This window comes from Cervus elaphus, chromosome 11 (assembly GCF_910594005.1).
Source record: "Cervus elaphus chromosome 11, mCerEla1.1, whole genome shotgun sequence".
Lineage (NCBI taxonomy): Eukaryota > Metazoa > Chordata > Mammalia > Artiodactyla > Cervidae > Cervus > Cervus elaphus.
The window spans coordinates 31,455,623-31,468,729 of NC_057825.1; the positions used below are offsets into that span (position 1 = coordinate 31,455,623).

The 13,107-nt window shown below is 35.9% G+C and overlaps 1 protein-coding gene across 11 annotated transcripts in view; it reads left to right on the top strand.

The window, feature by feature from the left end:
• Positions 1-13,107, top strand: part of NCOA1 (nuclear receptor coactivator 1) — a 204,812-nt gene that overhangs the window by 114,976 nt on the left and 76,729 nt on the right. For all 11 annotated transcript variants that reach the window (XM_043917315.1, XM_043917317.1, XM_043917311.1 and 8 more), the window contains 2 exons: positions 3,989-4,155; positions 10,298-10,395. In XM_043917315.1, the coding sequence (XP_043773250.1) occupies positions 3,989-4,155; positions 10,298-10,395 (265 nt within the window). The remainder of the gene's footprint in view (positions 1-3,988; positions 4,156-10,297; positions 10,396-13,107) is intronic.

Sequence of the window (13,107 nt, forward strand, 5' to 3'; positions counted from 1 at the left end):
TTTCCTATATGGAATGTCAGGGGCTATAACCATATCCATTCCCTGCTTTTGAGCTCTTACCTTCATCAGAAGCCAAGTTCCTGCATAGATAAAGATCTGATCTGAGCCTTCATATGATAGTTGCCATGCTCTCTGATGGGGCAAGTCACTCTTCCTTGTTATTTTTCAAAATTGTTGTTCCTGTTCTTGGTCCTTTACTCTCCTGTACAGATTTTAGAGTCAGTTTTTTGTTTCCCTTGATTTTTTTTTCTTGCTGGGTTTTAATTAGAATTCCATTTGCTTTTATAGATTAAATTGGAGACAACTGACAGCTTTATTTTGTAAATTCTAGAGTGTTGTTATTTATGAATGTAAAGGTTTCTCCTTTATTCAGTTCTTCATTGTTCTTAAATAATAGTGTATAATTTCCCCTTTTGAATGTCTAGCCTATCTTAGTTAGATATATTCCAGGGTACCGTAGGATTTTTATTGCTTTTAGGAATATAATTTTGTGTATTGCATTTTCTATTTGGCAGTTATTTGTGTATAGGAATGCTAATGATTTGGGAGTTTTGATCACATATTCATCCATTGTTCTCAACTTTCTTATTTGTTTTAATGGCTTTTATCTGCAGATCATCTTTGATTTGTGTGTGTGTGTGTGTCTCTGTAATCACATCATGATGAATATCAAAATTTTTATATATATGCATTTATTTCTCTTCTTAATTGTCTTAAAAATTATTATCCTTGCACATTTGCTTTAAAAATATTTGAAAACATAGTCTTTGTCAGGTTTATAAGTATGGACTTCAATTTTAATTGAGTAATTTTTTTAAAAATTTATTTTACTAAAATTTTGTGAGTTTGAAATTGATGAGTTTGTACATGATTACCACCTTATAATATTTCTTTTGATTTTGTTATTGTACACTGTCACTCCAAACAGATTGCAAACTAATTAATCATAAAGAGCATATGTTAGACCTCAGGGAATAGCCAGCCCTGTGTACAGGAGTTCTAGCTAGGGCAGTTTCTCAGTAATTGTTTGGTGGAGTGAGACATCTCAAATCTCCTTCCTGTTACCTCTCCATTTCTTAACTCTTCTAGGAGAAATAAGAATTAAAATGCCAGTCTTTAAATAGTGGGTAGCTGTGGGCAGTGCTTATTTAACATTAACAATTCAACAAGTGCTTTACTAAATACCTACTATTCAGCCAGCACCATATGCTTGATGTTTGAAGGATATAAGTGTGAAATATGTTTCCTGTCTTCAAGGAGCTTACAAATCTAGTCATGCCATTCATTCTCTTTCTTAAACCCTTCTGGGCTCTCCTTTGCCCTGAAAATAAGTAATCGTCATCAAAGGGATGATAATAGATAATATTTGTTGAGCTAATGGTATGTGGCAGTAACTCTGCAAAACATTTCTATGTATAATATCATCTTTATTAATCCTCACAAATCCCTAGGAGGTAATTAATGTCATTATCCCTATTTTACAGATAAAGAAATGGAAGCTTAGAGAAGTTAAATTGCTGTTAAGTAACCTATCCAGGGTTACTTAGCTAGTAAATGACAGAGGAAGTTTGAACTTGTGTTTGTAAGCAGTTTCCTATGCTCTTTATTATGGTGTATACAAGAGCCCTGGTGATCTGATTGGACCTCATCTCCTGCCCTTTTGTTTCTAATCATCTATAGTTCAACTATCTTGAGCTACTTATTTTTGCTCTCACTTTTACCTTTGAAAAAGCTGTTTTTTTCCTTTTAGAAAACTAGTCTCTCCCTACCATTAGGTTTAGACATCTCATTCTCTAGATCTAGGTGCCATCTCTGTGTGCTTCTATAGTATTGTAAATTTGTCACATAGTAGCTTCTTTGTTCTCCCACTTATTGGAGGCTACATCTGATTTACTCCTGGGTTGTCAGGACATAGTATCTGGTTATCTGGCACATGATAAAAGTGTGGGAGCATTTGTTGAAAAAGCTAATGAGGTTAAAAAAAAAAAAAAGATAGGATACTTGAGAAGTTAACTTGTAGTAGCATTAACTATCATGTACATAGTATCAGTGGAAGTAAAGTGGGTTAGTGAGAGGAGAAATGTAGATGGCCCAAAGTAATGAAGATGTCTTTTCTGTTAAGGTAGAATTTCTTTTTGTCATCTCCACCATTCCTTCAGTTTTTAACTTTATTTGAAAAAAATCTTTCTCATTTTCTCTTCTTGCTTATCAGTTATTTCATTTCATGGTGATTTTCCTAGTCTCTTTCTTAGGTCATTTTATAGACACCTTACGATCTCATTACTTTTAGCTTCTTGCTTCCTTTATCACCTCTCTGTCTGATCCTCCTCCAATTCTATTACTTTTTATTTTTCCTTTACTCAACAGTGGTTTCCAGAACTTTAGTTTTACATAAAACTTAATGTTAAAAACAGATTTAGGAGTTCCACGAAATGAATCCAATTTATTCCAGTTAGTATTTAGACCAAGAGATTTAAGCAAGTCATACTTTAGACTGAGTCTACTAAGTAAACCTAGTGTCAATTAATTTCTCTAAGGTAAAATCAAATGTCCTCCAAAATATTATCAGTTTACAGAGCTGGATTCTCTAAAACCCTGTGTGTGTGTGTGTGTGTGTGTGTGTGATGCATTTTCTTCATGCCTCATTTTCAATACCTTGTTGTGAAATTTGTCAAAATATCTCACTGTACATACTTGCCTGTGAACATTGTAAGATAAAGTCTTACTGAGTAAAATGAGATTAATTCCTTAATGAAAGATTTAAAAGTTAAAGATAGAATGTGTGATTGTTATAGTTTTAAAATTTGGTTTTATTTTGGGATGTGTACCATTTTGTAGTATTTTGTCTTATGTAGATTAAATACATTTGACCTTTGTTAACTTGATTCTTTTCAACTTAACCATGCTGTTATATAAATGCTATTTGCTTTTATAGTTTTTTTTTAATTATGAAAAGTAAGTGATAGTTTAATTGTTGCCAGTTAAGAATTGTTTAGCAACTGGTTTTTCCCTCTTTCACCTCTTTTTTTAATACCATTTTTATATGGAGTCAAATGATTTTGATTGATGCTTATAAAACTGAGAGCTACTTGTGAGCAAATTTTATTTCTATATTAGTTTGATAATAGAAAAATTCACTTAAAGTAGTGCTTTATTGTCTTTGTATGTTTTAATAAAATTAAGTGTCTGATGATTTGGTTAAATAAACAAGGGGTAAGAACGAGAAAACAAAAATGAACAATATTCAGTTACAACATTTGAGTGTATGTAAAATGCTAGTTGTTTGCACTGTTATCTTTATTCTCATTATTTTCCTTTAAGATAAATTGAGTTTGATTTTATTTACTGTATAATGAGAGCTTATAAGCAAATTTTTTTTTCTATTTCTTTATAACAAAGCAGTACATGAGATACATTGTTCTTTGCACCTCTGTCTCTAATTAATGATTTACTATTCTTTTTATTTTACTTTTTGGAAGAAATTTTTTTTTCCTTTTGATAGGGACCAAGTAATGGTCTGATTATTATAGGAATCAAGATTTTATCAGATTTCCAATTATAATTTCTTTGAAATCTGGGTAGTCAGCCTGCTTAATTTACAACAAACTTATTTAAAAATTCAGATTTTCTATTTTTAGGGAATTATTATTTAGGATGCCTAATAATTTCAAATGCAACTAGTATATATACTGTCTGCTTCTTTTACTATCTAGTATTTACTGGTTATTTGAAAGATTCAGTGTATATATATCATTGAGGAATACATCTGTGATAGCAGTCATTCTCTTTATGTATTTTAGCCAGAATTGTTTTCTGCTCTTTGGTATTTTGTAGTATGTTTTTCAAATACAAATTTAGATTTTTTCTAAATCTGGCTTTATATTCTAGATGAAAATAGGAATCACTGTAAATAAGTATCAAATACTTGATCAGAGAAGGAAATATGGTGGTAGAAATGTACAGTAACTGGATTTTCTTTGTGTAACAGCACTGAAAAGAGGCGCAGGGAGCAAGAAAATAAATATTTGGAAGAGCTAGCTGAGTTACTGTCTGCCAACATCAGTGACATTGACAGCTTAAGTGTAAAGCCAGACAAATGCAAGATATTGAAGAAGACAGTCGATCAGATACAACTAATGAAGAGAATGGAACAAGGTAGGAAAATAAACAGAAAATCCCTCTGGCTGTGGTCTTTGTTATTAAGACATTTACAATATGTGATTTTACTTTTTATTATTAAGAAATGGAATTAATTTTGTAATTTTATTAAAGAAGCAGTTTTGGGTAGATGCTGTTTATTTTAGAATGTGAATCTGAGACCCTTCTTTTACCACAAAGTGGCTTGTTATCTTGAGAACTGGTTGCCTTGAAACTTTTGAAATCCAGTAGAGTCAGATAAAACTTAGCGAATCAACAATAGCAATCATATAGGATTAAGTCAGGAGATACACGTTGTGGTGTCGGACCTGAGGCTCTGCATAGCGTTGAAAGACAGCAGCTCAGAGGTAGGAGAGTCCCTCCACCTGAATTTAAGCTTATCTCTGCCTGGACTGTGGCTGGGGGGAATAGCCTTCTCTGAGAAAGTGAAGAAGAAATGAAGTGAAGTCGCTCAGTCGTGTCCAACTCTTTGCAACCCCAGGGATTGCAGACTGCCAGACTCTCCATCCATGGGATTTTCCAGGCAAGAATACTGGAGTGGGTTGCCATTTCCTTCTCCAGGGGATCTTCCCAACCCAGGGATCGAACCCAGGTCTCCCACACTGCAGGCAGACTCTTTACTGTCTGAGCCACAAGGGAAGCTCTGAGAAAACCCTGATTTATTTTTATGGCTCATGTTTATACTATTCGTATTTACTGGGGACCCCATACCACACAACCCCTGAGTTGCTCACCAGAAACAAAGGCAAAGTGTTTTGAAGGAACATCACCATACTGCACCCCATCAGATCCCCAGAGGAAAAAGTGCTCCCGAGGGAGATTGTATGCTATAAACTTATATAACACAAGAAATCATCTACAGTGAGTAAGAACACAAAAAACAAACAGAAGCAATAGACCCTGAAGAACTTCACACTAGCAGCAGCAATGTGAAAAGACTGAACAAATAGTCTGTTTTAAAATGGTTAAAGTGATAGGATTTTACGATTTTAGGAGCTGGGTAGTCTAGTGACCACTGATTCAGCAGACAAGAGACACTGGTATTCTAGGTCTTCAGAGAGGAGAGCCACCCAGAGGCTGTATGGCCCCTTCCCTGCTGGATCTGGACACCCTGACAGGCTGCTCATCCTCCCTCAGCCGAAGATGGGAGGATTCTGAAGATGGGGAAATGGAGTAGTCCAAAGGGAAGGACACACAGACACTGACACTGGTATAGGTCCCCAAATGAAAAAGTCAGCTCCTTGCTTTGTCCACACCCTTCACACAGCTGCCAGTCAGGATTTTAGTGCCTTACTCTTTAATATGAATAAAAGTCCAGGTATTTGAGGAAAGTCTGTAATATAAAAGAGAATAAATCAAGCAAACAAAAGGGAAAGAAAGGAACTCAGAGGAAGCAGAGATGATACAGGGAGCGAAAGAAAAATGTAAAGCCATTCGACAGTCTTTCACCGACAAAAAGGAGGATATATCATCTATAAAATGAAACATTCAAAACAAATAACTTTTGGAACTTAAAATCAGGATTGCTGAAAAAAAAACTTTACCCTATTACCTTGTTTTCTACTTCTTGCCTCCTCATTGTGTCGCCTGCAGCCATTCCAGGCACATGTTTGCTTCAGGTCTTTGTACTTGCTGTTCTCTCTGTCTGGAATGCTCTTCCCTGGATGTTCATAAAGCTTACTCCCGTATCCATTTTATGTCATGGTTCAAATATTTTTTCTAAGCGAACTTGTCCCTCACTAACCTATCTAACACACATACACATGTGTGTATACACACACAAACACCTTTTTACATCTTCCTTGATTTATTTTCCCCACAGTATTTGTTACATCTAACATATTATACATTTTGTTTGTTTATTGTCTGCCTACCCTCACTGGAGCTTCATGAGAGCAGAGGTTTTTGTTTGTTCACCACTGTGTCCTTAATACCTAACGCAGTTCCTGGGTACATAGTTCCTGGGTACTCACTGGGCTTTCAGTGAGTATTTGTTGAATAAAAGGATAAAGTGTTGAAAGACAATTTGAAGAAATCCCTTAGAAAGTAAGATAAAAAGGCAAGCAAAGGAAAGCAAGAGAAAGGTAAGAGGTAGAACATATCATTAGTCCCAGGGGAAGAAAAAAACAGGCCAACTAGAGGGGAAGAAATTATAAGAAGTAATACAAAACCAAAAAAATTCTCAGAATTAGAGGATATGGGTTTCCAGATGGAAAGCATACATGTCATGTGCAGCACAATGACTAAAAAGGAAAGAAGAAGACTTCACACCAATACACAATTTCTAGACACCAGAGAGAAAAAACAAGAGAAAGGAAAAAAAAAACAGACATATACTGGATTACTTTCAGAAGGATCCAGACTTCTAAATAACAACACTGGAAATGGGATTCCTGGACCTAGAATTATGCATTCATCCAAATGAAGTATGGGTACAAAATAAAGGCAATTTTCAGATATTTAAAGCCTCAAAAATGTTATCTCCTATGTACTTTTTTCAGAAATATCTGTCAAGGGCTTCCCTGGCAGTTCAGTGGTTAAGGCTCTACTTCCAATGCAGGGAGTGTGGGCTCAATCCCTGGTCAGGAAACTAAGATCCCACATGCTGCATGGTGCAGCCAAAAAATAAAAATTAAAAAGAAATATCTATCAAGACCAAGGTAGTAAACCAAGAAAGAAAGGCATTAGCTCTTAACCCAGGGAAACCATGGAATCGTAACAGAAGAAAGGTAAAAGGAAACCAAGGGTTACAGTTGAGCAGCAGACTAAAGTAGCCAGTCCCGACTGGAGGAGGCAAATAGAAGATTCCAGGAGGAATGTTTCCTTGGGAAAAAAAAATGGGGCTCATAGAATTATATGATGACTGAGCAGATTGAGAGGGACTTTTCAGTCTGGTGGAGAGTTTAGAGATGAGTCAGACTTCACAGAAAAACTAGAACATAAAACATGAGAATTGTAAATTATAGTACATACCTTGACTCATTTGTGGACTGTATGTAGCCATAGTAACATATATTAAATACTGACTGCTCTAAAAATTATTGTAACTATACTAGGAGGATGGAAAGAGGGGAAGTGTGTGTCTAGATGGTTGATGTAAGTAAATTAAGTTCTTGGTTTTTATGATAGCATGTTAATAGATTGTCTAACGTGGACACAGTCAGGATATAGCAAATAATCATGTTATTGAAAAATAAAGAATGTATTAGGATACAGGCAAGGCTATTATTTCAAGAGACCCAGTGTACAGTGGCTTTAACAGGATAGTCTAGGTGTGTGTCAGAGGTGTGTGTTCCATCTCTTGGGCTGTGCCACTCCTAGGGTATTGCCCTTACCCATGTCAAACATGGCTCACCTGTGCACGTCCTAGACGACAAGAAGGGAAAAGAAAACCGGAAGGTATGCTTCTTTCTCTTTAAGGACAAGACTCAGAAACTGTGTGTCACTTCTCTTCACATGCCTTAGGCTAGTCGATATAGCCACTTCTAGCCACTCCTGCCTTAAGTTTTGCCTAAAATTTTATGTTTTACTTTTCATGCATTGTTACTTAATGTACTTGGCCTTGAAAGTTTATGTTCTTTTGGAACTGTTTCTTTTTACAAAAACAAAAAACAACAAAAACCTGTCTTAAGGTTACAAATAGACAAAATGATGAAGGAAGTGTATCTTAGAACTAGGTGAGAAACTCCCATGCTATAATAATTTCAAAATAAATAACCCAATTAAGTGAAGTTGCTCAGTTGTGTCTGACTCTTTGCAACCCCTTGGACTGTAGTCTACCAGGCTCCTCCGTCCATGGGATTCTCCAGGCAAGAATACTGGAGTGGGTTGCCATTTCCTTCTCCAGGGATTCTTCCCGACCGAGGGATCGAACCCGGGTCTCCCGCATTGCAGGCAGACGCTTTACGCTCTGAGCCACCAGGGAAGCCCAATTAATAAATGGGCAAAGGCTCTGGATAGAAATTTCTCTAAAGAAAACATACAAATGACCAGTAAGCACTGGAAAAACATACTCAATATTATTAGCCATCAGAAAAACACAAATCCAAACCACAATACAAATACCACTTTACATTGCTAGGGTGGCTACAGTCAAAAAGACATATAGCAGCAAGTGTTGGTAAGGATGAGAGAAGTTGGAACCCTCAAACAGTGATGGTGAGAGTGTAAAATTGTGCATCTACTTTGAAAAACAGTCTAGTAGTTTCTCATATAGCCCAGCAAGTCCACTTGTAGGTATATAACAAAGAGAATTGAAAACTTACACAGAAATGTTCATAACAGCATTATTCATAAATAACCAGTAAGTGGAAGCAAATTGTATATCTATCAGCTGATCAATGGGTAAATAAAATAAGGTAACCTATACATTGGAATATTATTTAGCAGTAAAAAGAGTGAAGTACTGACAAATGCTTCAACATCGATGAATCTTAAAAACATTATGCTAAGCAAAAGAAGCCAGTCACAAAGGACTACATATTATACGATCCCATTTATATAAAATGTCCAAACTAGGCAAATCTGTAGAAATAAAAAGTAGATTGGTGGATGTCTTGGGCTTGGGAATGTTGGGAAATGGGGAGTAACTGCTGAAGGGTGTGGGATTTCTTTTGGAGGTGATGAAGTGTTTTAAAATTTATTGTAATGGTGGTTACACAACTCTGTGAATATACTAAAAACCATTGAATTGTATGTTTTAAATGCCTGAGTAGTGTGTTGAGTGAATCATAGCATAATAAAGACATATTATAAATACTAAATGAGATAATGTTTTACACCCATTAGGTTCCCAAAAATTAAAAACTGTGTTGGTATCAAGTATCAACATAAAGAAAAACGATAACACTTGTATGTTACTGGTAGTACAGCCTCTTTGGAGAGTAATTTGTCAAACTTAGGTAATGTTGAAAATATACAGGACCTGTGATCCAGCAATTTCACTTCTAGTATTTACCCTAAAGAAGCTGTCACAAATATGCCAAAGAGAAAATACGGAAAATAGTTTATTACAGCACTGTTCATAGTAGTCAAAAGGCCTGACAGTAGGGGACAAGGAAGTCAACTGTGGGTTATTCATGCAGCAGTTCAAATGAATATATCAAATTTATAAGTATCAGTATAGTTAAATCTCAAACATAATATTGAGTGGAAAAATAATTTGAAAAAGTCTGTATGTTTTTATGTAAACATTAGACACAAAACAGTACTGCATTTGTAAGATCATATATATGTAGTTGAAATATGCAAACATGCTTAGAATGGTTGTACTACCTTCAGAACAGGTTACTTCTGGAAAGGGACAGAGGTGGAAAGGTGGCAGAGCTGTAGTTCTGTTTGTAGCATTTTATTTATTTAAAAAAGAAAGACCTGAAGCAGATAACGTTTACATCTGTGAAAAATGAATGATGGCTGTGTGCATGTAGCTATGTCACTTTATGTATTTTTTGTAGTATTTGAAATATTTCATATTTTAAAGTGAAAAATATGAATCTCTGTAGTCAGTAATACCATATTTGGTTTTTTTGTCAGCTAACCAGTCTGACAGATTGGAAACCTTTATATAAAGTATTGTTGCTACTTAAGACAATGGTTGGACTTTTCAACATCTCCCCACAAAAGAATTGCAAATTATTTAGCAGCTGTTGTTTTATCAATCAGATCATCATGACATGAAGGTGAAAGCTCACGAAGGCTCACAAGAGTCATATCTTCACTCTCTCTTCAGTGGCAATTGATTAGCTCAGAAAACGAAAAAGAAAAATATAGGAATAATTATTCATTTACAATTTGCCCATTTTTAAAAAAACTTTTGGTGTAGACTTTTTAAAAAAAGGTTATGTATTTATATCATTTTTTTCCATTTGTTGGAACACTGTACTTGTTAGAAAATTCAAATTTTCTAACAGAAAATTCAAATCTTCCTGCTGCCACTTATTAGTTGTAAGATTACTTCACCTTTGTGAACCTCCATTTTATCATCTACAAAATGAATATAATTACAATTAAATGTGAAAGTGCCTAGATAATGAGTAAATGTTACTTGAATCTGAAACTAGATGAATTTTTGTCTTCATAAACTTGACATTGTGGAAATGAGCTCCTTTCAGATGTGTGACTTTTTGTTTCTTTGTTACAGAGAAATCAACAACTGATGATGAAGTACAGAAGTCAGACATCTCATCGAGCAGTCAAGGAGTGATAGAAAAGGAATCCCTGGGGCCTCTTCTTTTAGAAGTGGGTATTCTCATTGACTCAGAAAGTGATCAAATCCTTGTTCTAGCCAATCTGATTTTTTTCTTTATCCCCTTACATTTTACATCCAGTTAATAAATTATAAAACAAAGTAAAATTGTAAATAACTTTTAGTGATTATTTTATCTCAGAAACTATTTTGACAGTTGTTATTATTTCAGAATCAAATTCGAGGAACGGACGTGAGAAATTTTCATAAAGACATTCTAATGGTCACATGGAAAACTAAAGAAAACTGTCTGGCCTTGCTCTTTCTTTATGGTAGTTAGGACTAGTTGAGAAAATAAAACTTTTGGAATTATTTAGCTAGCTAGTGCTAATTCTACTGTGCTGTGTGCTTAGTTGCTCAGTTGTGTCTGACTCTTTGCAACTCCATGGACTGTTGCCCGCCAGGCTTCTCTGTCCATGGGGATTCTCCAGGCAAGAATACTGGAGTGGGTTGCCATGCCCTCTTCCAGGGGGTCTTCCCAACCCAGGAATTGAACTCAAGTCTCCCGGATTGCAGGCAGATTCTTTACCGCCTGAGCCACCAGGGAAGTCCAGTTCTGCTGTAGGATTTTACTTTTGAGTAAGGGATGCCTCACTTTGTTACAGTAGGTGTTTTCTGACTAAGAATTTTTAACTATTTATGTGACCATTGTAAGGGAACTTACTATTTTAACAACTCTCTGTCACACTTTTAAAAATGAAGAACTTTTAATCTTGAATTACTTTGTAGTTACTGTGTAATTTTCACCTGTTTTTTCCTTTCTAATCTTTATCCCCTCTGTTCTCAACACAGATGTTTTGTTTCCAAGCAGGTTCATCACCTTAAGTGCTCCCTACCATGCATGAATGTTTAAAAACATACATATGTGTGTATATATACATTTATTCCCCACAAATTAGGCTTTTCTATCTCTCGGCCTAATTTTATTTTATATATATATTTATTATATACACACATGTACATAGCTATAAATATGTGTATTTAAATCATACATGTATTTATTTATATATATATATATATATATATATAAAAATATATATATATAAGATAAATTCTTCTTTCCTGTCCCACCTCAAGGTCCTTCTTTCTGGTGAAGTCTTGCTAACACTCAGACTTATATAGGTCTCTTGATTTTCTAACTCCTTTATACATTTTTTCCTATTACCCAAACTAATCCTCTGTTTTTGTATTAAATAGAATTCGCTCTACCAACAATACTAATTTGAGCATATTCTCAGCATTCCCTCTTTTGTCAAACTTCTTCATAATCCTCTTTTATGACACTATCTATTCTTCTCTCTGGCTGCTCGTTAGCCTTATTTTCTCAGGTTTCTCTCTCTTGTAGTTCAGTTCAGTTCAGTCACTCAGTCATGTCTGACTATTTGAGACCCCATGGACTGCAGCACACCAGGCTTCCCTGTCCATTACCAACTGCCAGAGCTTGCTCAAACTCATGTCCATTGAGTCAGTGATGCCATCCAACCATCTCGTCCTCTGTTGTCCCATTCTTCTCCTGCCTTCAGTCTTTCCCAGCATCAAGGTCTTTTCTTATGAATCAGTTTGTCACATCAGGTAGCCAAAGTATTGGAGCTTCAGCTTCAGCATCAGTCCTTCCAACGAATACTCAGGACTGATTTCCTTTAGGATTGACTGGTTTGATCTCTTTGTAGTCCAAGGGACTCTCAAGAGTCTTCTCCAACACCGTTGTTCAAAAGCTCAGTTTTCTTTATGGTCCAACTCTCACATCCATGCATGACTACTGGAAAAACCATAGCTTTGACTCTTTCTTTATCTGCCTCTTCAATGTTAGCTTCCCCCAGGTTCTTTTGGCTCTTTTCCTTTTGTTTTTTATTCTGTGCACATTTCCTGGACCGTTTTATCAACATCTATATCTTTGTCTATATGATGTTTTCATATGTGTGTGTGTCTGTTAAAATACCAATGAGGGCTTTCTGATTTGAAACAGCAGACATCAAGTCTGACTAAGTTAAGCAAATGTGGGCTCTCCTCATAGTTCAGCTTGTAAAGAATCTGCCTGCAATGTGGGAGACCTCGGGTTCGATCCCTAGGTTGGGAATATCCCCTTGAGAAGGGAAAGGCTACCCACTCCAGTATTCTGGCCTGGAGAATTCCAAGGACTGTATAGTCCATGGGGTTGCAAAGAGTCCAACACAACTAAGCAACTTTCACTTTCACTTAACCAAATATGAATTCATTGGGATGCTATTTCGATACATAGAACCATGCTTAGAAATAAGGTGAAACCAAGGCATCTTGGTCTTCCTTGGTAGCTCAGTTGGTAAAGATTCCACATGCCATGCAAGAGACCCAGGTTCAATCCCTGGGTTGGGAAGATTCCCCTGGGGAAGGAAATGGCATCCCACTCCAGTATTCTTGCCTGGAAAAATCCCATGGTCAGAGGAGCCTGGTGAACTACAGTCTAATGGGTTCACAAAAGATTTGGACACAACCTAGCAACTAAATCATCAAGGCATCTTAAGGAGGCTAGAAAACAGAAACTATACAAATAGTCTCTTTGAAAGACCCCTCTGGACAGTGCCTTGCTGCCAGAATGAATTTGATCCAGCCATGTACATTCTGATTGTAATTCTTCTCAAGGTTCACATTTAGGGAGGAAGTTTCCCAGTGGCCTGATTAAGAATCCCATGAGACTTTATTAAATGGGGAAGAAGTAACTCCTCAAA